Raw genomic sequence first — 26,602 nt, 5'->3', positions numbered from 1 at the left:
TTCACTTATGATCAAATTACTACTGAAAGGGAGGGAAGTTTTATTTAACTTTAAATGCATTATTTTACTTGAAGGTCTGGAATGCTCTAAAGAATTGATACTGAAAAAGAACTTTTTCTTTTTAAGGTACCCGAGGATTAATAAAGAATCTTTACTACCTGTAGCAAAGAATGTATCGTTCTCAGGGGAAAATACAGAAGCCTGGTACCCTCCGGGTCATGGAGATATTTACGCCAGTTTCTACAACTCTGGTTTGCTCGATACCCTTATAGGAGAAGGCAAAGAGTATATTTTTGTGTCCAACATAGATAATCTGGGTGCCACCGTGGATCTTTATATTCTTAATCATCTAATGAACCCACCCAATGGAAAACCTTGTGAATTTGTCATGGAAGTCACAAATAAAACACGTGCAGATGTAAAGGTAAATACTGAGAGGAAGCAGTTTGGGGATTCACATCTTCACATTTCATAGTTCAAACTTTTTGTTGGAAAGTTTCTGTGTTTAGAAACTTGATAACATCATTGTAAGCTAGAGTGGGATAGTACTCTAGAGTACCCTAAGTTCCATCTGATATAACAGTGTGTATATAAACCCAGGTTTAATAGTAGTAAAATCATCTTTATTTTTTGAATAATGTGTATGGGCAATTTTAACTGAAAACAGCTCCACATATATTTATAGGATAATCTGAAACATATGTGAAAACACTTTCAGTAACTTTGTTCAAACCATTAATATTCTTCTAGTTTGGTGCTTAAGTGTTTTTTATTTAATTATTCCTTTAATGAAAATTTACTTTTTCTATTTCTACAGTATGTATTTCTCTCTGTATATTTTTTTATCACTGTAATATCTGTTGTTGTAAAAAAAAAAAAAAAAAAGCAGTTTGATACAAAGCAAAAATTTGTTTTTTTCACTTTGCATGTTTAGTGGTGATGACACTTGGCCTTTGATGGAATGGTACACAAGGTTTTCTCCTTACCCTCAGGGAGTAAGAAAAGTGGGCAATGTGTGAATACTAATATGGTTGGTCCCGGGGCTGGGTTCTATGCCTCTTGCAAATGACCCCCTCACACATGAGTAGACGTCCCTTCCCTCTTCCCACACTGCCATGGCCTCTAGGCTAAGGCCACTCAGAGGTACCTTCCCCTCCACTTGTGCCTGTCTTGACTTTACTCCCCTTATCTTAGAGGTAGTCAGAGCAGGGTTGTGAGGTGGTAGGATCGGTTGTTTGGTAATGGTCGGTGGTTTGAGAATAAGAGGAATGTCTGTTCTTGAAGGAATTCTTTGGGAAGTGAGCAAGACTCTGATGTACTCCCAGGGCTTTTATTGTGGACAAGAGGGCATGTATACAGTATGACAGACAACCTGAATTATTTTCTTTGGTTCTATTTTAATACATGTGTTGCTTTGTATCACAGATCGAATCACTGCCAATGCTTTTTATTTCTGGGGGATTTTGTCACGAGTGTCTTTTCTATATCGTTCGTAGTCTGTAAACAATGTAGTATGGCTGTAATTGGGAGAGATGTGGAGGCACTCACTCTTCTCTGCCTTTCTAGGGTGGGACACTCACTCAGTATGAAGGCAAATTGAGACTGGTGGAAATTGCTCAAGTGCCAAAAGCACATGTCGATGAGTTCAAATCTGTATCAAAATTCAAAATATTTAATACAAACAACCTATGGATCTCTCTTGCAGCAGTTAAAAGACTGCAGGAGCAGAATGCTATTGACATGGAAATCATTGTAAATCCAAAGGTAAGCCAAAGTTGCAGGCCATCAGGCTCCCTGGTTCCGATCACAGCATGCTACACACAGACCCACTGCCCACTCCCTCTGGCCCATCTATTCCATGGGTCACTGCTTTTCGCCTAGTTAGTTTCTTCAGTTCCTGGCCCTGTCTTTCAGAGTCGACACCCATCCCTTTAGTGTGCCAGGCGAGCCATGGTGCCCTTACTTGACGCTGGGCTGTGGTAGTGGCAAGAGCACTGGGCCCAAAAGTACAGGGCCCACCTCAGTCCTGTTGCTCTGGTACTGATAGGCCTTTTGGTCACAGGCATCTGTGTGGGTTTTCTGAACCTTCGGTTCTTTCTCATAAAATAGAAATGTTAACCGAGAAGAGTTATGAAGCTGAAAAAGATCACATATATATAAGCACCTGGCGTATGGTAGATGCTTGAGAAATGTCAGTTCTCAAAATCCAGTTTCCTTCAATGGATCTCTGAAACCACTCCCCAAGTATTAACTAGCCCTTGTGGAACTAAGTTGCTGAAACCTCTGTCTCTCTGTCCTGCTCCCTTTCTTACAGACTTTGGATGGAGGCCTGAATGTCATTCAGTTGGAAACTGCAGTAGGGGCTGCCATTAAAAGTTTTGAGAACTCTCTAGGTATTAATGTTCCTAGGAGCCGTTTTCTGCCTGTCAAAACCACATCAGATCTCTTGCTTGTGATGTCAAACCTCTATAGCCTTAATGCAGGATCTCTCACAATGAGTGAAAAGCGGGAATTTCCTACAGTGCCCTTGGTTAAATTAGGCAGTTCTTTTACAAAGGTACGTAATTATAAAGATGATATACATGTAGATTTGTATTTCTTAAATGTGTAATTATAAAGATATGATACACATGTGAATTGGAGTCTAATTACAGTCTTTGCTGCTGATCTATTATATTCCTCCATCTCTATTGTCTTTTAAAGGAAGTCAATCATAGAAGGTGAAAATGTAACTCATTTTTTAACCAACTGCTATTTTCAAGACATTTTATCTTATGTCTCGTCTAAGACCATTACTGTTTCCATCAGTGAGAGAATGTTAATTCTAGTTTCACAAAATGTATTGAGCCTCTACCGTGTGTAAGGCAGTGTTCTAGGTGCCAGGTATTTAGCAGTAAATGAAACAGACTAAAATCTTTGCCTTCCTGGATATTCTAGTGGGGAAGGATGATAATAAGCAAGTAAGACAAATGTATAGTATGCTAAATGATGGAAAATGCTAAATAAAGCAGGAGTAGGGAATGTGTGGGTGTGGCAGTGGTGGTGTCATTTTACATTGGGTGGCCAGAGGGCCTCACTGAGAAATTGAGTACACCATGCAGGTATCTGGGGCAAAAAGCATCCTAGGCAGGAGGAATAGCAAGTATAGTAAAACCGACCCTAACATGATAAGTGGAATCCAAAACATTTAATCACATAAAATGCTGTGAGGTTAATGAAGTGACAGGGTGAGCTTTTGTGGCTGGCATGTAGAGTCCTGCTATGCTATCCAAGTCTATTCTAGTCCTGGTTGTGGTTTAGTGTCACCTGGTGCGGATGTGCATACTTGCCCTTATATATCCGGGGCTGTGATTCTGGGTCTTACGGCTGGGCTAGAATTTCCAAGATAGCATCAGGCATTTTAGAAGTCTCCCTGGTCTTTCGTGCCTCCCTCATCTGCCTGGTTGGGCTGGGAAAATCCTGGTGCTACAAGGACCCACCATCTGCCCACATCCTGAGGTAAGATTGCTAATCATTTTCCACCTAGCCTCATCTTCTCTTCCTACTCTTTCTAGCCTCTTCCATACCCTGCAGGAGATAAGAACTTTAGCTGCCTCAATTTGAGAACAGGGCTGAGTGGGCAATGGCTACTTGCTCTGAGGAAGAACATGTCTTACGGACACTAGAGCACAGTGAGCAAGTGAGGGATGGCAGTGGGAGATAGTTGGTCAGAGAGATAACAGGCCGGATTGTGTAGAAGCTTGTAATTGAATATTGGGAGTGTGGCTTTTTTTTTTTTCTTCTGCGGGATGAGAAGCCATTGGAGAATATGAGCTGAGGGTTCAAGCTGACCAATCTGGTGGGCAAGGGTAGAATCAGGGAAACCAGGGAATAAGCTGTTGCTGGAATCCTGGCTTGGACCAGGGGTGGTTGCAGGGGAAATAGTGAAAAATGTTGATATTATATTTTGAAAGTTGTACCTACAACTTGCTGTTGGATTAGGCAGGAGGGTGAGAGAAGAGAGAACGGTAAGGATAGCTCTAAGGTTTTTGGCCTGTGCAACTGGAAACATGGAATTGCCATTTACTGACACACAGGAAGGCTTGGGTAGAGTAGGTTTAGGGGGAGCAGAATGGGGAGTTAAATTTTGGAGATACTGTACTTGGACCTTCAAATGGAGAAGCTGAGTGTATGAGTGTGGAGGAGAGATCTAGAAAAGAGGTAAATTTGAGGGTTGTCACTTTATAGCTGGTAATTAAAGCCATGAGATAAGGATCACCTAGGGAGTGAAAGGGGGGCGGGGAGTCCAAGAACTGAGCCTTGCGGGACTGTAAGGCTTAGAGGGTGGGGATGAGGTGGAGGAAGCAGCAAAGATGACTGAGGAGTTGCAGATGAAGAACTGGGCAGAAAACCATGAATGTGTGTGGCCTGAAAGCCAAATGAAGAAAATGTTTCAAGAAAAGAGGGACTAATCATTTGTAGTCAAGTGCTGCTGCCGATTCAAGTAAGATGAATGAGAACTTACCATTAGATATAACAGTTGAGAGGTTTTGGAGCCTGACTGGAATGGATTTAAAAGAGAATAGAAGAGAAATTGGAGATAGGACTGTAGGAAACTTACTCAAGAGTTTTGCTTTAAAGAAAAACAGAAAAATGGAGCTATAGGTAGAAAGGGATGTAAGATTTTACAGTTTTGTTTGTTTTTTTTTTGTGGTACGCCGGCCACTCACTGTTGTGGCCTCTCGCGTTGCGGAGCACAGGCTCTGGACGCGCAGGCTCAGCGGCCATGGCTCACGGGCCCAGCCGCTCCGCGGCGTGTGGGATCTTCCCAGACCGGGGCACGAACCTGTGTCCCTTGCATCGGCAGGCGGACTCTCAACCACTGTGCCACCAGGGAAGCCCTACAGGTTTTTTTTTTAAGTTGAGAGAATTTATAGCATGTCTTATACATTGATGGGAGTTGATACAATCAAGAGGGAAGGAACATTGAAGAGGGAGAAGGAATTGCTGGACAGTATCCTCGGGCAGTAGCCATAAGAAGAGTTAGCCTTAAGTTGGAATAGAAATGGTCCAACCCCAGTACTAGGAGGGACAGAGTAATGGGCTAGAGGGCAAGTGGGTGGTGGTGGTAGAAGCCAGTGGAAGTTTTCCTGTTGCTTCTGTTTTTCTCAGCAAAATAGGAAACAAGGCCATACAGGACTATTTCTAGTGCTGGTAAATCTAAGGAAATAATAAGAGGCAAAGATAGTGATCATTTATAATGATAATTTGTGCTGTTGCTCTTCCTGAACTATATTCCTTCTTCTCAATCCTACCCATCCCATAAAACCCAGCTCCAGTCTAGCTTGCTTCGAACCATGATGATCTCTCTTTTTCCAACTAACTCCAGATTATGTGAACCACTCATCTGGCTCTTAGCATGTTGGTTGTTTATCTTTTTATTTAATTACTGTTTTTTTAAATGTCTGATCTACTCAGCTGTAGTGTAAATTGCTTGATTGTAGGGACAATGTTCATATTTCCTAGTCTCTCCTGCACTGGATATATAAATTCTCACTGCACACACAGTGAGTGCTTAATAAACAGGGTTCCTCCCGTAGAAGGCCTGAGCTTGGCTATAAAAAGAATGTTTTACAGTTCAAGCAAACTATCTTGTTAATTTAATCCCTGTTTTTCTGTTAACCCATTTTTGAAACAATTTTTATGTTTACATTTTTCCTTCAGGTTCAGGATTATCTAAGGAGATTTGAAAGTATACCAGATATGCTTGAATTGGATCACCTCACAGTTTCAGGAGATGTAACATTTGGCAAGAATGTTTCATTAAAGGTGTGTGGTTATGATGAAAATTACAGTTCTTATAGCTTTACAAGACAGGTTTCATCTTCTAGTCCTAAATTTACCTTTATTTTAAGGAATACTTCTTAGTTTGTACCAGATTGTTTATAAGATATGCATTTTAAAAATGAAATAGCTTACTACAATATTTAGTATTAATACTGTTTTCCATAAATATACAACATAGTTAAAATATAATTGTTGTGTATAGGCATTTTGTGGAATATAGCATTCAAATGGAAAGCAAACACTATTAAATAATTGAATTGGTACTATTTTATTGAAATTGACAATATTTAAAATAGAATCACTGATAAATTAGCATTAGTTAACTAAAGATGACTATTTGAATCTGAGTGAAAGTAGAAAAAATGACAGCTTCATTTATAGTGATTATAATCTATTCTTGTTAATCTGTTATCAGTATGAAGATGTTCATTCACATTACTGTAGTGCTTGGGTACTTTGATGAGTATCATTCCAGCCTAGCATAAGAAATAGGAAGGACTATGGGTATGAGTATTGAAGCTCAGAACCAAAGATTCAACAGTTTTTTCCTAATCAAATATTTTTTTAAAATTCCATACCTAGATTTCATGTGTTCTTCCTATTAAAGCTACTTACAGATCTTGGAAAAAAACAAAACAACATATATATAATTATTGCTGATACTGCTTCATCTAAACAGTTTTACTTAAGACATGAAATATAAATCATTGAACTGTTCTTTAAAAAAAAAAAAACCCACACCTGTATGTAAATATAAACCAAGCACCTTTCAGTTTACGAAGGTAGATAATGCTGGTGACCTTGCAAGTAGTTCTTGGAAAGGGCCCGCTATTCTGCGGCGCTGGCCTGCTTCCCACTGCTCGATTCCTTGCCTCCTTATCAGAGATGGTACCACAGCTACTGCCAGTATTGTGACAGGACACATTACAGTTTTCCTTAATGTGTTATTTGTTTTTCATGTGTAATATTGTTTATAAATACACTTACTCCATTGTAAGTGAAGTTCTACATAAACTTGATAATTGTAAGACAGTCAGTTGCATTTTCAGCTGCACTTGCAAGTATACTCTTGTTTTTTGTTTTTCCTGTCACTTAGGGAACGGTTATCATCATCGCAAATCATGGTGACCGAATTGACATCCCACCTGGAGCAGTATTAGAGAACAAGATTGTATCTGGGAACCTTCGTATCTTAGACCACTGAATGAAAAATATTGTGCACTTTATACTAATTATGGGTTAAAAACAGTTTCTTACAATGAAGTGTTCTGTAGGATTATAAAATAGGCAGGTACTTACTATGTTACTGTATCCTGCAGTGTTAATTTTTAAGTTGAGTTTTCTGCGGTATGCTTTTAGTCTGTGAAAAGCACAGGTGGAAGCAATACTTTTCTTTTTGAAGAAGATCCTGAAAGTTAAATTCATCTTAAAGTGCAATATTGTTTAATCTTAAAACTGGGTAGCTCTGCTGGAAAATCTTTTAACAGAGGCCTCAGTGATGGTCACTTTGAACTGTTTGTGGTTTTAAAAATAAAGCTGTGAAGCAATCCATGTGTACACTTATACTTTTCAATGCTAACTAACTTTATGAAATGGTGAAGAAAAATGGTTTACTCTTGCTAAACAACAGTTACTCTGTCAGTTGGAAGACTTGCTCTTGGAACATTGAAGTACTCACTAGCCAGTTACCTAACAAATCCAGTTTTTGCATTTCTAAGAATCTTAACCACATAATTATTTCCACAGGAATTAAACTTGAAGGTATGTAATATCTTTCATCCAGTTCTAAAGCTGGGATGCCTGCCATGCTCTCCATAGACTCTCCATTTATTGAAACAAAGTGGTGTTTCTTTTCCCAGCTGAAGGGGGTGGGGTGGGTAGAGGTAGGGCGTTTCTTTCACATCCTTGTTCTCTAGTATAGCGGGGTGGGGTATAACCTTATAAAAAGTTCCCTTTCCTTGAAGCTTCACTTGTTGAAGCTTGCTTGTTGTTACTGAAAAATGTTCTTGAATAACCCAAATCAGGTCTGCTGGTAGTCTGAATTTCAGCTTTTCTCTAAGAATCAGTTACATTTTCCAATTCTTCCATACTTGTTTTTGAGTAAGCTGCCTGTTTAATAAGTTTACTGTATACTATTAAAAAAAAAGTTGTCTTTTAAAGTCTGGTAATTCTTTACAGCTTTATTTTAGACAGTTTAAGAACCAATGACATACCTCTGTAATAATGATAAAGGAGAGAATTCCTCTTAGGAAACCAAAGAGCACAAAATAAGACTATTTCATTGTACATAATCACCACAAGGTTAGGCACTCTGACAGGGTTAGGCAAGATTCCTGGTGTGAAGTGAGGCACAGGCACTTTCATTTATAGAGTGCTGCTGATTCTAATTTTGAAGGTAGGTGTTATAAAAGTCTTTTTAAATAACTTACTCATCACCTTATATTTCTGGCCCCAACACAGCAGCCTATATTTTAACAGTTCTATTTCTCCCTGGTCTTTGTTCATATACACATTGAAAGTTACTTACAAATAAGAACCCAAGGCAGGGGACATACTTCAATGTTATGAGGAGTTCTCATTTTAACATTTAGATAAGTAGGCAGAATATATGAAAATGTATTCTTACCTCTGCTAGAAATAAAAAGGAAAAACACCCCAACCCTGCATAGATGCTTTTATAAAAATACAGCTGTTAAACTGCAGGCTTTCATACACCACATCTGAAAAGTATTTAAATTAGTAGTTGCATAAATGAACACCAAAATCTTACTCTTTAATTATTACTTATGATCAGTCTTTCAAGTATTTAGACTATTCTGGAAGGCTTTACGCAGTTGACATACAGTGGTGATGATGATAGATTAAATATGTGACACACAAAGCCTGAAACTTGACATTGGTCACTAAAACAAAAACTGAATTCCTAAATCCAAGCAATCAAAAGATGTTTATTTTTATAGAAAGATCTGTAAAAAAATAATTTTTCAAACAGCTTTACTTTCATAGAGAAAACTTTCTACAGAGGTTGAGTAAGATTTTAATATTTTAAATTGTACCATCATTAAATAAGGTGGGACACCATATGAATTTCATTGCACTGGAAGAAATGCAAAGCATTTTTTAATATAAAGTATACAGAGCATTCTAGTCAACTACAGCTGTGTTACAGCTATGTGTTCTTTTGGATTTGGTCCAAAGAAACCTGAGTCTGTTTCCAGAGAGAATGAAAAATATTATAGACACCTGATCAGTTACTCCTCACTGAAGGAAGCACACAGATGGCATTCCTTGTAGATCCCAGTGAATCCCAGTTTCCCAACACTGATACTTTCCTTTTCCCCTTCCCTTACCCCAGTTCACTTTGGGTTCCAGGTTCAGTTCTTGAATCACAGGCATCCATATTTTCGTCACAAACATACACATCCCATGGTAAGATGAACTACCCAGTTTTCCAGTATGTCATCACCTTTTCTGTTCCCAGATCTCGGCCATATTTAGGTCCAAATCTTTAAGGCCTTTTAAGGCTTGAAGATTTCCAGTGTAAAAAGCTACATCTGCTGTGACCAACCTAAACATTGGAAAGAAAATTATTTTTAATCTCATGTTTTCTTTTCAAATAAAGTAGCAATGCTCACAGAGTAATCTGAGTCCTATCCTAGCTGCTAGACTATGATTTAAAATTTGGACCAAATGTCAATATATTTCTCTCAGCATGATTCCTACTATCATATAGTCAGATCATTTAATGTTCTCAACAGTGTTGTTTTGAAAAGGAATAAACCAATGCAGGTTGGACTGTTTCATAATTAATTCTGCCCAGTAAAAAATTTATCTTAGAACAGTATGAAATAGAGAAAAATAACAAGTTAAACTTTTTTTTTTTGATCAGTTCTCACTAGAATAGAGTATACATGTATATGACTATTGAACTCAAGGTAAAGACAGACAGGGTTTCCTGAATGCCATCCTAAGAAGTTAAATGAAGGCTGGGACTCATGTGTTAAGCGCTACTGGATACAAAACTTGCTACTGACAATCAATGTAACAATACTTGACAAAAAGTAAGAATTATACTTCAAGTATTTAGCTGTCACATTAATGCCTATCCTTGAAAAAACACTCGTGTAAAGAATTCTCAGATGATAAACAAATACCAAAGCTCCACACACAAAAAATAGGGACTTGTCTGATTAGACGTGTATGTTGACAGATTTGGCCCATGGAGAATCAAATAGGAGATCTTGATTTAGTAGTTTGTAAAAGGAGGAAATGCAGCTTTGATACTTTAAAGAGCATGTAAGTTCTGGATTGCTGGACCACAAGGGGGCAAAGGTATTTTAAGCACCCTTAATATATGTATGAGTCTAATATATAAATACATTCGTACTTATGTACTTAATGTTTCAGCTTTTGTCACATGGCAGAATTCAATAAGGACCATATTTTTGTTTGAAACTCATCTGGGTCAAGGTGCTTTAAAATCCATAAAAAGAGTCTAAATTAGTAAGTACGCTGAAACTGACAGCAATGGCTCAAAAAAGAACAGTCTTGAGGCAAGGCTCCCACATGAAAAATTAAAATTAACAGAAATCTCCATTTTAAAATATCAAGTTATGTTTAATAAATAACTACTTACAGTCTATACAAGACAGTACATAGAAAATATATGTTTTACATCAAAGTTGAAAATATTTGTTTGATAAAAGAACGTAAAAGAAAAGCAGATATTTGCAATATATATAACCAATGAAGGATCAGTTTGAGGGCATATGCAAAAATCTAAAATCAGCAAGAAAAAGATAATACCCAAGATAAAAAATGGGTGAAGAATACGAAGAGGAAAAGACAGATGAGAACACCTGAATGACAAATATGTGAAAAGATGATAAACATTAGGAAATGCAAATCAAAACAAAATACCACTGTATCCCATTAGACTGGCAACAATTTTAAAAATCTAACAGCAAATGTTGGCAAGATGTGGAATAAAGGTGGGAATATAAACTTGGTATAGCCACTTTGGAGAACATTCTGGCAAAACCTAGTAGAGTGAAAATGTACATGTGATCCACTCCTATGTACATACCCTAAGAAATGATCACACCATTACACATGTATAAGGAAAGATCTTCACTGTGGCATGATTGTAATGGAAGAAAGTAATGACCTAAAATCGATCACCAGGTGAAATGGAAACATTATGGTTGATTGATGTGGGAGAATGCAATAAAGCAATCAAAAGTAAATTTCTGTATATCAACATAAACAATGTCAAGTGGAAAAAAGCAAGCAGCATATGTACAATATACCATGTAAGTAAATTCATAAAACAGCTCCACATTTTTTTTAGATAAAGAGACAATAAATGAAAAGGACTTAAAGGATATAGACCAGATTTACTAGAAACATTGCCTAAGGGCTGGAGGAAAGAGAAAAGGACTGGAGATGGGGTCAAGGGGTACTTAAGCTCCATTTGGAATGCCATTTTTTAAAAAAAATGAACATTTTTTTTTCAACTGAAAATGACAAATGTTAATAATGATCAAATCTAAGTAATAGGAATACAAATATTATTCTTCATATGTCTATTTTAAAAGTGTCTTAAAATAGAGAAAAAAATCACATTAAAAAGAAAAAGTGCAGGACTGGGGAGGAGAAGGAATAGCGAGCAACTGCTTAATGGGTCTGGGATTTCCTCTTGGGCTAGTAAAATGTTTGGAACTAGACAGAGCTGGCAGTTGCACCCAGGTGGCGGCTGTGAAGACACTAAGGACCACTGAATGGTTAACTATAAAATGGTTAATTTTATGTTATGTGAATTTCACCTCGAAAAAAAAGTAAAATTTTAGAGCCATTTCAGGAACAAAAATTCCTTTTAAGCATGTAGTTTATTATGTCTGGCTAGAGTCAAGAGAGAAATTTTCAGGGAATTCTTTCAAGTGATCGCTCAAAGACATCGTTTGACTTACACAGTATTAGTGTCTTTAAAAGTATGTGACAACGAAGATCTCTAAGGTGGTACCAACCCCCAAATAGCTTTATTAACAAAGAAAATAATAGGTGCTGAATTAACTTGGATGCTTCAGAACTACTGGTCTGAGAAAAACCAACCTGCGAGATTTAGTTACATGAATAAAAGAAAAGTATGAGTGGAATGGGCCTTTAATTAGCTTTTTATGAATAGTTTCTGAGAGGTATTTGATATTTGTTATACTGTCTTTGAAATTTTCTGTGGCTGTGAAATTTTTGAAAATAAATCTTTTAAAAAAAAAAAGAAGAATCAGGTAATAATCAAAAGAGAGAATCAGATTTTTGCATAAAACTCTTAAATTCAGCCTGGCTGACAAATTCAGCAGTTTGAAGCTTCCACATAGTTTTGTGCAAAATCAATTCATTGTACTCTCCAACAACACAGGTTTGAAGTGCGTGGGTCCACTTATACGCAGATTTTTTAAAACAGTAAATACTAGAGCATTACATGATCTGCAGCTGGTTGAATCTGTGGATGTAGAATTGTTGACACAGAGGAGCCCTGTATATAGAGGGCCAGCTCCCTAAGTTACACTCAGATTGTCAACTGCTGGAGGGCCGGCACCTCCAACCCCCACCCCATTCCCCTCTTGCTCAAGGGTCAGCTGTACTTCTTTTCTTTTTAAGGGTAGGGCCAACTTCTGACTCCAAAAGATGTTTTTTACATTTGTTCCTAAAAGTTTGAAACTTAAGCCTGAAACTCCTTTAAAAGGGAATATAATATTCTATTCTTAAAAATCCATGGAACAGGTAACACACTACAGAAATCATATAAAGGTGTACCTACATGAACAGTGCTTTGCACTTTGTATAATCTTTAAACCCATAACTTTATCTACATTGCTCTTAACAAAAATTCTGTGACAGAACTTTTTATCATCCGTATTTTAAAATCTAAGAATAGGGCTTCCCTGGTGGCGCAGTGGTTGGGAGTCCGCCTGCCGATGCAGGGGGCACGGGCTCGAGTCCCCGGTCCGGGAAGATCCCACATGCCGCAGAGCGGCTGGGCCCGTGAGCCATGGCCGCTGAGCCTGCGCGTCCGGAGCCTGTGCTCCGCAACGGGAGAGGCCACAACAGTGAGAGGCCCGCGTACCGAAAAAAAAAATAAATAAATAAAATAAAATCTAAGAATATTAAGACTCAAGGTAAGTGATTTGCCCAGTTATAGAGCTAGTAAGTGGCAGAACTTGACCCAAGTTTTCTGATTCTAAATCTATTTTGCCAATAATACATATAATTTGTTCAATGGCTTACAATAAAATATGTATACACTTATTTTTTGTAACCCTGTGAAGGAATTAAGGCAGATTTTATGGTTCTCATTTGATAAATAAGGCACAGAGGTTAAGTGACTTTCTCACGGTCATACAAAGTAGGACTTTGAGTTCTGTCTGGATAGGTGAAGACTACTGGGTGACTTAAGGAGGTGCTAGTAATGTACACTGCCTCAAAATGGACATAAAAGGTCAGTTAACTAATTCATCATCTATAAAACACTTTAACACAGATAGATAGATATAGATATAGATATAGATATACATCACCTCCACAGAGGGAAAAAAGGCAAAAGTTTGCTGATTTTACAGCCTGAGGCCCTGGCAAGATTATAGTGGAAAAGGACAGCATAATGAATAAAAACCAATCAAACAGTTCAATATGGGAGTATGGGGTAAAAACATGTTGAAAACATACCCATTTTGAGGTCCTCCATCATTTATCACATTTAAGTGAGATAATTGCTTTTTCAAGTGGAGTTTGTAACTTGCATTAATTCTTAAAAATAACATCTGGAAAAGAAATAAAACTCAGTTTCTTAAAGGTCTATTGACATAGAAGACAAAAGTAAGTAATCACTATTATTTGCAGAAAAATTTAAAAAACCTTTTGCTTTGGCATATACTTTTAAAATGCTTCTCTGAAAGTATTTAATTGCTATTTCAGTACAGTTTTTCTCCCTAGTTGGATAAAAGCTCTTTTTGCTCTTTTCAGTAGTACTTCTTTTAGTGATATGACTTATCACTGCCTTTTGCCCCTTAGTAGAAATCCTCTGGCATGTGTAAATGGGATCAACCATACAGGTGAAAAGAATAAAAAGAGACAGAATTCTGCAATGTATCGATATTAACTAGGAACTTGATAGAGAAAAAAGTCACAATGGTAAAGGCAAGGCTACTGTTATCTTTCCCAATTACTTGGAAGTATTTTATTGCTTCACATGCAGATTTTTAATGCAATACTTCTTTGGAAAATGCCTGATCTGAAATTATATACAATTAATCTATGGAAACAATTTTGTGAAATATATTTCCCATGGGAAAAAATATATAAAGTCATCTATGGAAAAGTTTTATGGAATTACTCGTACTCAAGTGACAATAATGACATAAAATCTATAATTTGTGCCCAGCTTGACAAGAGTTCCCTTTAAATGATGATGCAGATAAAAATACATGAAATACCTATATACCCAACTCCTGGACCTGGCTAAGCCTTGTTCTAGAATTAGAACTCAAATGGCAAATCCAGAAGGTCAGACTGTCAGAGGTGGGGGATCTTACATGTGGAATGAAAAGGATGGCTTGGCTAGGAAGACTGAGAAAGGAAGAAGAGACCCTAGTGGGTGCTCCATATCTCAAGGCTCCTCCTCAGTCCTCAGAGAGCCCCAAAGGCGCTGGATGATATTTAATCATAAAGATGGTATGATTAATGAAAACCTAGGGAAGCATGAAAAAATGGTAATAGCTAGTATAGGATGGAAGTCTGAGGTGGCATGAGAAAGGAGACCAGCAGGCGCAAGAGCAGGGAAGAGACACTGAAAAAGCTACTCTCTGCTCCCAAATACCATTTCCAAGCACTCAACCAATTAGAGACAAACTGAAATATTGGTAAGAAACTTGTCTAAATAGCAAAAATCCCAGTGAAAGCTAAGATCATTAGTCATGTAACAACTAGGCTTGTACTAATTATAACATTATATCATTCTACAATTAGACTTGAATGAAATCACCTGGTATAAAGGGAACAAACTAAAGTGGGTAAAGAAGACTGGAAAAAAAGAAGTACTGGAACCTTTAAAGTACTAGGCGAGGGAATCGAGGGAAGTCACGGGTAGGAATGTCACCAAAAAGTGAAGAGAACTCTGATAATAGTGTAGGGAAGACAGTAGAGACAGGGTGGATACTTCAAAAGTAAGAGGTGCCAAAGACTACCCATTTTGCTATTTTTCCTGATCTGTGCCTACTACACATCATTTATGCTGATCTAACAAATATTAATGTTAAGGCATATTGATTGAGTTACTTTATATGTCATCTCATTATTAAGTCCATCACTAATTCCTCCCCTATCCAATTTGGATTATAATCACAGTGAGTAATATATTCTACTATTCATTGATAAATGCTAATCCTGATTTTCAAACTAATAATGTAATAAATGATGTCAGTAGAATCTGGGACCTCTGATGACCCAATGGGCAAATGAAAATCTGCTTTTTAGAATGGCTGACTACACAGCAAAGCTACGATTGCTCTGGCCTGTCAGGGCAAGGAGCACTTTGAAATCAAGTCAATATAACAACTGGAAAAAATAACAATAATCATACTGGAATACGAACTAAGCTTAACTGTGCCAAAAGTACATAATAAAAACACTCCAATTTTGCATGCATATTATGTTATATATAATAGTTTTAGGAATTACTACTCACTTGTGTTTGTTCTTCTGGAAGGAGATCAAATATAGCTTCATGCATTTTTGCCATTTGCTTACAAATATTCCTGAAACAGGCAGAAGGAACGGGAGCTTTCACTTCATACTGGCAGGGAAAAATAATGAGAATTATATTCATGTCCTCTGGATTGTATATTGTCCCCACTGTTCCCTAAAACATATATTTTCTGCCTCTACACATCTAACTCTTCAACTGTGATCTGTGCTACTCATGCAAATCTCAAAAACTTTTCATTAAAAAGCTTAATCTATTTTGAAAGAGCCAGCATAATTTAGTGGCTAAGAACACAGGTGGCTTCCCTTCTTAAGATGGACTGCTTGGGTTCAAATCCCAACTCCTAAAATTCTTAGCTATGTGAGATGGGGTGAGTTACTTCTCTATATTGGGTGAGATATTTCTCTATATCTCAAAGGGTGTGCTGTGAGGATTTTAAAAGATGGCTCATAAGAACTCAAACCAGTGCTTGATACCAAGTAGGTACTCAAAAAATGTTAGCTACTATTCTGGCTTAATATACGATAATGAATCATTAAAGTAGGTCCTCCAAATTAACAGATTATTTTTTTTGTTTGTTTGTTTTGTTTTGTGGGTTTTTTTTGCGGTATGCGGGCCTCTCACTGTTGTGGCCTCTCCCGTTGTGGAGCACAGGCTCCGGACGCGCAGGCCCAGCGGCCATGGCTCACGGGCCCAGCCGCTCTGCGGCATGTGGGATCTTCCCGGACCGGGGCACGAACCCGTGTCCCCTGCATCGGCAGGCGGACTCTCAACCACTGCGCCACCAGGGAAGCCCAACAGATTATTTTTTAAACATGATTTTAAGAATGCGTTCAACATGATCATATCTGAAATCAATATAACTGGTAGAATTAAAATGTTCTTTTTCTTTGTAGGTGGGCCAATATAGTAATCATATTTACCCTAAGGTTAAGAGAAGACTTTTTCAGGCTCGAACTTTTTCAGGTTCGAGCCCTGGTCTGGGAAGATCCCACATGCCATGGAGCAGCCCGTGCACCACAACTACTGAGCCTGCGCTCTAGAGTCCATGAGCCACAACTACTGAAGCCCGCATGCCTAGAGCCCATGCCCGGCAATAAGAGGAGCCGCCACAATGAGAAGCCCGCGCACCGCAACAAAGAGTAGCCCCTGCTCGCCACAACTAGAGAAAGCCTGAGCGTAGCAATGAAGACCCAACACAGCCAAAAATAATAAATTTAAAATAATAATAATAATAAAGAGAAGACTTTTTCAATGTTCTATACGGAAAATTTTAAATTAGGTAAATTCACTTACTATTCTTACATCTGGAACAGTATACTGATATGATTTAGATAACCATCTTTTAGCACACATTTTAGAATTCACAGCTTAAATTATATATCATTTTCATTTATAAGACAAATTTGGGCTAAATAATTATATTTTAGATGCACTAATCTTATATAGTTTATTAAAACGATGAGTTCCAATATACTGCTGCAGCAGAACCATGTGGAAGTCACTGTGTGACTGGACCAAGCAAAGTCGTGACCACTCAAGGGTTTGTCTCTCTTCAGCCTAGAGTTATATCAAACATCCCCTTATCTTTTTTATTAATAACAGTTTTAAGATATAATTCACATACCATAAAATTCACCCCTTTAAAGTGTACAATTAACTTTTTTTAGTAAACTCTTAGTTATACAACCATCACCACTAATTCCCAAACATTTTCATCACCCCAAGAGGAACCCCATACCCATGAGCAGGCACGCCCCATTCCCCCCTCCCCTCAGCCCCTGGCAACTACTAATCTCTAGAAATGGAATCATACAATCTGTGGCTTTTTGTGACTGGCTTCTTTCACTTAGCATGCTTTCAAGGTTCATCCATGTTGCAGCATGTGTCAGTACCTCATCTTTTTTATGGCTGCATGATATTCCATTGCATGAATATACCATAGTTTATCCAATCAGCAATTAATGGACATTTGGGTTATTTCTACTTTTTGGCTATTATGAATAATAATGCCATGAACATTCATGTACAGATTTCTGTGTAGACAAATGTTATCAATTCTCTTGGGTATGTACCCAGAAGTGGAATTACTGGATCATATGGTAACTCCATGTTCAACCTTTTGAGGAAATGCCAAAATGTTTTCCACAGTGGCTGTACCACTTTACAATCCCACCCAGCAGCATATAAGGGTTCCAATTTCTCCATATCCTCACCAACACTTGTTATTATCTTTTTTATTTTAGCATCCTAGTGGGTATGAAGTAATATCTCACTGTGGTAATATCCCCTTATCTTAACTATCCCCCTGTCCTGGGTTGAATAATATCTTCTCCAAATTCATGTTCACTTAGAGCTTCATAAGGTCACAGTGGATTAGAGTGGGTCCTAAATCCACTGATTGGTGTTTTTATAAAAGAAAGGAAAGGGAAATTTAGACACAGAGACACACAGAGGGAAGATGACCACGTGAAGACAGAGGCAGAGATTGAAGTGATGCATCTACAAGCCAAGGAATGCCAACAACTGATAGCAAGCACCTGAAGCTAGAAAGGGGCAGGGAAGGATTCTTTATTATAGCCTTCAGAGGGAGCATGGTCTAGGGACACTTCTATCCTCCAGAACTACAAGAGAATAAATTTTTGTGTTATAAGCCACTCAGTCTGTGGGAATCTGTTATGGCAGCCCCAGGAAACTAGCATACCCCCAAAACCTTCCTTCATCACTGCTTTCCCTCAAGATACTATCCTTTCCATCTGACCTTCACCACACGTTTCTTCAATCACTTAAACTTGATACTGTACTTCTTTATTCTCAACCCTTAAAGTTTGGTTCTTGCCACCACCCAAACTACCTTCCCTCCGCCATTAACAATCTTCTGAAATTTCTCTCTGGAAAAATCACTAAAGAGGTCCTAATTTCCAAATTTAGTAACTTTTCTAATTTCCCTTCCTCACTGCTCTGCAGTATTTCACACAATCTCACACTTGAAACACTATCCTGGTGCAGTACAATGCTTTCCCAGTTCCTCCCCTCCTAACCTTCCCCTTCTTCTATTTCCTGTCTCCTAAGTGCAAAGCTGCTTTAACATTAATACTCCCTTATCGTCCTCATTTTTCTCTCATCAACATCGTTCAGTCTCATAACTTCTAATATATCTCTAGTTCTGAATCACTTTATTATGTCACACATTTGTTACATGTTCCAATCCATAACTGAGTTTACCATGAGCTTTCCCAAACCTGCTCCTCTTACCTGTTTCAATTACTTTTCCTGGTATTACAATCCTCCTGATCACACAGCCCTGAAATCTCCAACTCAGTTTTTATTCCTTCTTTTCCTTGTTTCCTTGTATTAAATCAGTGACTAAGTCCCATCAAATATACTTTCATATTATTTTACACATTAGTTAGTACTCTAGGTCAGAATTTCTCAACCTCTATAATACTGACATTTTGGACTAGACAATTTTTTGCTGTGAGGGTTGTCCTGTGTATTGTAGGATGTTCAGCAGCATCCCTGGTCTCTACTCACTAGTTACCAGTATCATCCCACTCTAAGTTGTGACAACCAAAAATGTTCCCAACATTTCTGAATGTCCTCTGGGGACAAAACTGTCTTAGTTGAGAAACCCCACCCTAGGTGAGGCCTCAGTACTTCTCATGTGAAAAAATATAGCATTTTAACAAATCCAGATATTACTTCAACAAACACTTAATAAAACTTCCTGGCACACAGTAAGCTCTGAATAAATATTTTCCTGGATGTGTATATGTATGTATGTACATATGTGTGTGTAAATGCACATAGGTATGTACATATGTGTATGTGTATAAGTGTATGTGCATGCTTGAACAAACATGTCAGCTGAAGTGTACAAAGATGAAACAGAGATAGTCCCTTTGGGGAGCTGGCTGTCCATTGTTCCAGACAAACAACACCAAAGTTCATTGGTGTTCCAGAAAGTGGACACTACATTCTACAGGAACAGGGGTGAAGAACACGTAGGTGACAGCAGAGATGGCTTTCTAGGAGCACACTCAGGCTGCTGAGTCTTCAAAGGAAAAAAATTAAGTGAAGGTATTCCAAATAGAAGACATGCCACAACACCTCAAATCCATTCCACATACTATCTGATTAACCCTTCTAAAGCACTGGGTTGGCCAAAAAGGTCATTCGGGTTTTCCCATATGATGTTACGGAAAAACCCAAATGAACTTTTTGGTCAACCCAATACAATTCTAATCAAGTGATTAGTTTAGAAACTTTTGGGTTCTGTTTCTGTTTAAAATTTAGAAAGCTGCAAGAGAATGTCATTACTACCCTAACCACAAGAAAAAAAATGGGAATAATTTATAAGACCATAACATTTCTTGAACCTATCAGAGAACAGAGGTTACAGGAACCAAGGGAACTAATTCCAAAGAGTAACAAGGCCCCCTGAGGAGGGACGGGACACAGGGATCACTTTCAGCAAAGCATAGGAAGAAGAGGTGACCACCCTAGAAGCAAATAAGAAAACAACTAACATTTTAACAATTTCCCAAAGGCCATATAGACTAGCATATGTTCACAATAAGAGAGAACCCTAGCTACAAGGGAAGTTTCCACTCACAAGCTCTCCATGGGTCTCTAGCAGGTGTTCACAAGCAACACTGGGGTCAGGGCAGGAGACCATAGAGAGTCACTCTCAGTAACACAGGCAAGCAGGAGGTGACTGGCTGCCACCAGGGAAAAGGAACAAATACCACCCACTCCCCCAAACCTCCTTGTATACAGGGCAAAAGCTTAAGTCACTGAGAAGGGACTCTTTCGTCCCCAAGGCCACTGTGTGAGGGGTAGAAACAAAACATGCCTGGTTCTGAGGAAAGGGAGAAAAACATCTTAAGCCCAGAATCCTACACCAATCAAAGCAGAGGCTGGGTACAATTGGAGGAGGAGTGAAAACACTGAGAAGGCTCCACATCCAAGGACTCACATTACCTAATTTCAAGACTTATAATAATGCTACAGTAGTTAAGACAGTGTGTTACTAGTGTAAAGACAGACATATAAGTCAATAAAACAGAACAGAGAGTCCAAAAATACAGCCACACAAAAATAGTCGACTGATTTTTCAACAAAGGTATCAATAGAGAAAGGACAGTCTTTTCAACAAAAGGTGTTGGAATTATCCCAAAAAATGAACATTGATTCATACTTCACACTATATAAAAAAATCAACTAAAAATAGATCATGGACTTATATATAAAACCTAAAACAATAGTGCTTCTAGAAGAAAACACTGGAAATTATCTTTGTAACTTGGGTGACAAAAAGTTATTGGGATAAGACACAAGAAGCATGAATAATAAAAGAAAAAACTGATAAACTGGAGTTCACCCAAGTTAAAAACTGCTCTTTTTAAGACACTTAAGTAAATGAAAAGGTAAGCCATAGACTGGGAGAAAATACTTACTTGATAAAGAACTTGTATCTAGGATATATAAAGAACTCTTAAAACTCAATAAGAAGATAACCCAATTTTTTAAAATGAGCAAAAAAATTTGAACATTTTGCCAGAGAAAAAGTATGGATGGCAAACTAACACATGAAAAGATACTCAACATATTGGTCATTATATAAATTAAAACCACAATGAGATATCACTCAATACAGACCTACTTAGAAGACTAACATTAAAAAACAGAGAGACAATAGAAGGTGCTGGTGAAGATAAAGAGTACCTAGAACTCTTGTACATCACAAGTAGAATATAAAATTGTATCATCACTTTGGAAAATAATTTGGCAGTTTTACATTTCTATGCCACCATCAATATACTCCAAGGTATTTACACAAAAGAAATGAAAACACATGTCCACACAAAGATGTGCCCATGAATGTATATAGTGGCATTATTCATAACAGCCAGAAACTGGAGAAAACCCAAACAGCTATCAATTGATGAATGGATAAACAAATAATACTACATCCATACAATCGATATCACTCTATAATAAAAATGAACAAGCCATTAACACCTGCTATAACATCCATGAATTTCAAAAGCGTCATGCTAAATGAAAGGAACCTGGGACAAGAGGTTACATTCTGTATAATTCCATTTATAGGACATTCTGGAAAAGGCAAAAGTATATGGAAGAAAATCAGATCAGTGGTTGTCATGGTTTGGGGATGTCGGGAAAAGGATTAACTGCAAAAATGCCAACAGTGATGGTACTGTTCTGTATCTTGATTGGTAGTTCTACTACATATACATGTTAACATCCACCAAATTATATACTTAGAAAGGATGAATTTTACTGAATGTAAATTATACCTCCATAAACTTGACTTAAATTGCTTAGCTTTCCATTGATAGTCAAAGCTCTGAACTATCTTTCCAACATATCTCCCACTCCTGGGTTTACCCACCCTAATACATTAGCTAAATGGAATTACTTACCTTTGTTATTATTAATAACAACAGCAAAAGCATTAGCAGTCAACATTTATTGGAACTGGCTATAGTCAGATACATGATAAAAGAAAAGTGCTCCACATATATTATCTCATAAATCTTCACTACAAGTTTACGAGGCTTTATTATTATCCTCATTTAGAGATAGGAACCGAGGCTTAAGGAGATTAATAATTTGCCCGAGGTTCTTCAGTGACTGTGTGACAAACATGGAATTTGAATTTAGGTCTACCTGACTCCAAAACCCAACACTAAACTTCCTTCTTAGGATTCCTACCAACATGTCTGTTCATGCTGTAACCTCAGAGTATCTCTTCGCCTCAACTTCATTTGCTCTAATTGTATCTATCTTTAAAAGCAAAACTTATATGCATGCCTCATCCATAAAGCTTTCCCAGATCTCCCTCCCCAGCTGACAACCATCTCTTTCAAAACAATAAAAGCTCCAATAGTATTGAATCGATTCCTTACTTACGATATTTTAATCTACCTCCTGTTAAAGTTATTGATATAATTATCCTACTAGATATTTTACTATATGAGGACAAGATCAAAGGCTTTTTCACCCTTGTGTATCATTGTTAACCTAACACGATTTAACTCAATGAATGAATGAATGGTGGCTGGGACATTAGTCTAGCCAGTAGTATAATTAAATGTTAATGTTTCATTCTACCCAAGGAAAGGTACCCTTGTTTATTAGCTTCTTAGAATCAGCCTATATTTTATTACTGTGTTATTCTTCTTTCCCCAAATTAAAATTCCTGATAAGAAAATGAAAAGCGAAAAATTGAGAGACTAACCCAAATCAAACACTGTCTGCTATTTTGGTGTGAATTAAAAACAGGGCCAAACTCCTGGGCAATCCATGGAAGCAAGTAGGGCAGGGAGTGGTAAAGAGAGACTTGATAATACAGGGAAAATGTAACATGTCAGGGTAACAGGAAAAGTCATCAGTGAGGAAGGTAGCAGAGAAAACACTAAGTTACAAATGTCTAGGCACACTCTTGAGATTTAAAAAATGACATAAAAAATGGGGAGGGAGGTGTTTGAAATTTATAAAAGAGTTAAGAGACATAATAACCAAATGCAATATGCAATTTTGTTAGGTGTGATATAGTAGTGTGATTATATAAAAAAGTATCCCTCCCTAGTTTTTAGAAATATACACCCAAGTATTTACGGATGAAATATTATAGTGCCTCAAATTAACTATAAAATATTTTAGCAAAAAAAGAAAAATGTTAATGACTGTTAATTATAGGTGATAAATATATGGGAAGCTCATTAAATAATTTTCTTTATTTTTCTTTACCAAAAAGAAAGAAAGAGAGAAAAAAGAATGCAATGAATTGTCACAGGAAAAAGTCTAGCCATAGTCCCAATTCCTGTTCATAGACTTTGGATGACCAACATGATAGAAAAAAGTCAAGGTTTTAAGAGTACCAGCACTTTTTTGGTTTTGCTTCATTCTACTCCCCAGCTTATTACTAGTTTCACTATTTAATATTTACCTTACTCTACATTATTAGGTGTTAAATCCTCTGCCTTGTTAGATGATAAACTTCTTGAAGGTAGTCAGTGCATTATTCATTGACTTTTGGTACACAGAAGAATGTCATGTATCAAAAAGGAAACTGGTGGAATAGAACTGCTTTTGCATTTAGCTTGTACTTGGCAACCATGAAGAAAACAGAGAATTTCTAACCAATAATTTTTCTCCATACAAAACTAGAAACTTAGAAGGCATAAAATAACATAGGTATGTTTGCACATAACTATAAATTCCTTAAGATTCTTAAAAGAAAAGCATAAAGCATCTATACTATATACTAACTACGTCAGAGTTTCTCAAAGTGTGGTCTGGGGACACCTGGGAGTCAGAGGCTCTTTCAGGGAATATGTGAGGTAAAAACCATTTTCATAATAATACTAAGATTAAGATTATTTACTTGCAGTCTCTCATGATTGAATGGTGGGGATTTTTAGATGACCTGTGATGTCATTCTGAAGGCTAATCAAACGTGTGTTTATGTATTCTTGTGTTTTAAATTTTTTTTTAGTTTTAATTTCTAATATGGTACTTACTGATAAGTATATTTGCATAAAAAAAGCTCTTTGGGGTCCTCAATTATTCTTAAGAATGTAAAGGGGGTCCTATGACCAAAATGTTTGAGAACTTAACATTAAACAAATGCAATCTTATTTTCCAATCACTCCTTCTCACTGTCAACTTCAAAGATTTGGGTGTGAATGGGCACCACTTTATCTTGTCTTTTTATAATTTTTATGTGCCTGCTGCTCTTGCCATCTCAGAATCTGAAGGATCCAAGTAGAAGGAAAAGCACATCAAAGGGTCTTGCTTTATAAGATTACTCTAAAAATACTCTGGGGCAAAAGTATAAACTAAATAAACGTTCAAACTTTCAAGGTATGAGACTTCTGCTTTCTCTCTAAGACATGTACTGAATAATTTAGGGAAAGGAAAGAGTGAGGGATAGGGCAAAAGTGACTAGGGCTGATTAAGTGACATTTTTCTGAAGATACCCTCCCAGTGCAATTGAGAATTTTTTGGAAAACAGTGCTCCTTTTAATGACCTATGTGGAATGGGAAGCAAATAAGAAACAAGTACTGAAATTGAATATCTATGACGGAAGTAAGAGAGCACCTCAGGCTCTGCCTTCTTAGCCTGGAAAATAAAATAACACACTTTACCACAAATAATTTAATGTTTATTTTCTCAATTCTGTCTCTGGAAGGCTTTCAGACTAAAATATGCTTTGAAGATAATTTTCAATGCAGCTAATATAAAATTACTTCTATATAGGGTTTCTATCATCCTTGAAATCATCTTCCCCCACCCCTACCCCCAAGTCCCTTAGGAAATGAATATCAACTATTTGGGTGATCTGAACATTTGAGTTTTTCCCTAAACCCGGAACAATTTTGATTTGTTAGACAACTGTGAAAAGTCACAACGCTTTCAAGCAAAGCCTAATAATTTCCGTAAATTATTACCTTAGATAACAGCTTGTCAAATAAGCTATCCATTATCGCTACAAGCTTAGCTGATATTTCAGCTATGTGGTCATGGTAGTCCTGTAATGAGAAATAACGTTGTATTTTAAAGTCCCTGGGACACATCTAAAACACTTAACAATTAAGGAGTTAAATTTATGAAACTCCAGGAGAAAATACACGGAGAGGTACCTTAGTGATATGATCAAAATGCCTAAGCATACTATACTGCTTAGGCTGCAGTCGAGCTTCAAAATGAGCCCTGATCACAGGAATGTAGTGCACGATTAACTGCAAACAGCGTGAAGAAAGAGCTGAAGATCCGGGAGGTAGACATACCATGGAGAAAAAGAAAGGTATTAGCTGGTATTTAAGGTATTTAATTACCTATCAAATTATGTAAAAAATATCAATTAATTTTATACAGACCCCAGTTTATTACATAAATGAAGAACAGTAACAGGAAGCAACGTATTTCATATTTTTTGTTTAAGAAAATCAGTTGGTATTGAATGATGTAATGAATTATGCTGCTTTTCCAATGGACTCAAGTTGTGAGTAATACTGGCATGAGGAAGCTAATGGGACAACAGATTCTCTTCTGACATTCAGATACCTTTCACCCCATATATACATACGTACTTCATACGTATTACATTTTAACATTTTTTTACAATAGTGCAACTTTCTAGTAACTTATATTTATTGGAGTGAAAATTCCTCATAACATTTCTCCAGAAGTTATTTTTCAGTTATGGCAATACATAAGAAAGTGACATTGTTACTTTTAGAGGCTTTAGTTAGAGGCATAAAAACATCAGGTATAATAAAACATAAGTATAGTGACATCACTGTAATGCCTCAGCATGTGAATTAAATGCAGAAATCCATACCCAAATTTTTTGTAGTTATTGTTTTTAGTCCAACAACTTGCAGTGCACCAGCTCCAAGAACTAACTGGCAACTTCTTGAATTGAAGTACTAACAAAGGAAGAAAAAAAAAACCCAACAATTTATTAAAAACTATTCTTTATATGCTGGCAATGTGTTAATTCTAAAAATACATTCCTCTTTCCTCTCATTGAAGGACCAAATGAGTTTTTCTAGTAGGAGCAATTAGGATCTGTTTATGTAATGACCAAAAAAAAAAAAAAAAGGCAAGGGGTGTTCCCAAATGATAATATTTACAGTCTGGTAGGGAAAAAGTTGAGAAATTCTAAAAATCAATTGTTCAGAAATTAATCTTTAATTGGCATTCACAAAACTAGTTGTTTCAGTCATACTAATTGGATAGTCCTACTTTCGAAAGGGTAACAAAATCTTTCTGAACTAAAATATGACAAGTTAACTTTGGGACAGAATTAATTGATAGATTAGGTATTTGAATTTGAAAAAAATAAAGCGTTTTCTGTAGGCTAGCAGTTTAAAATATCTGTTAATATGAAATGGCTGAATAACACTATCACCACAGTTTCATTTTACATCAATGGTTCTGAAATAATGATTTAAGAAAAATCTCTAACCTTAGTGAGATGA

General features: G+C 37.0%; 2 protein-coding genes across 3 annotated transcripts in view; one reads left to right on the top strand and one right to left on the bottom strand.

Moving 5' to 3' along the window:
- Nucleotides 1-7: 7 nt before the first annotated feature.
- On the top strand, nucleotides 8-7,373 carry UGP2 (UDP-glucose pyrophosphorylase 2; the record flags this gene model as incomplete). Its single annotated transcript, XM_079721071.1, has 5 exons — nucleotides 8-424; nucleotides 1,567-1,764; nucleotides 2,315-2,557; nucleotides 5,704-5,808; nucleotides 6,923-7,373. 5 exons carry the CDS (start codon nucleotides 8-10, stop codon nucleotides 7,028-7,030), a joined length of 1,071 nt encoding a protein of 356 aa, XP_079577197.1. The 3' UTR covers nucleotides 7,031-7,373.
- Nucleotides 7,374-8,758: 1,385 nt separating this feature from the next.
- VPS54 (VPS54 subunit of GARP complex) overlaps nucleotides 8,759-26,602 on the bottom strand; it is a gene marked incomplete at its 5' end in the record, with an annotated part of 71,898 nt that continues 54,054 nt past the window's right edge. For both annotated transcript variants that reach the window (XM_079721069.1, XM_079721070.1), the window contains 6 exons: nucleotides 8,759-9,394; nucleotides 13,549-13,643; nucleotides 15,566-15,673; nucleotides 25,067-25,147; nucleotides 25,259-25,380; nucleotides 25,960-26,047. In XM_079721069.1, the coding sequence (XP_079577195.1) occupies nucleotides 9,289-9,394; nucleotides 13,549-13,643; nucleotides 15,566-15,673; nucleotides 25,067-25,147; nucleotides 25,259-25,380; nucleotides 25,960-26,047 (600 nt within the window). In that variant the 3' untranslated portion in view covers nucleotides 8,759-9,288. The remainder of the gene's footprint in view (nucleotides 9,395-13,548; nucleotides 13,644-15,565; nucleotides 15,674-25,066; nucleotides 25,148-25,258; nucleotides 25,381-25,959; nucleotides 26,048-26,602) is intronic.

Source organism: Hyperoodon ampullatus (assembly GCF_949752795.1).
Source record: "Hyperoodon ampullatus genome assembly, chromosome: 15".
Taxonomy (NCBI): Eukaryota; Metazoa; Chordata; class Mammalia; order Artiodactyla; family Ziphiidae; genus Hyperoodon; species Hyperoodon ampullatus.
The sequence above is the reverse complement of the archived record's forward strand: the minus strand, read 5'-3'. Positions and strand labels throughout refer to the sequence as shown.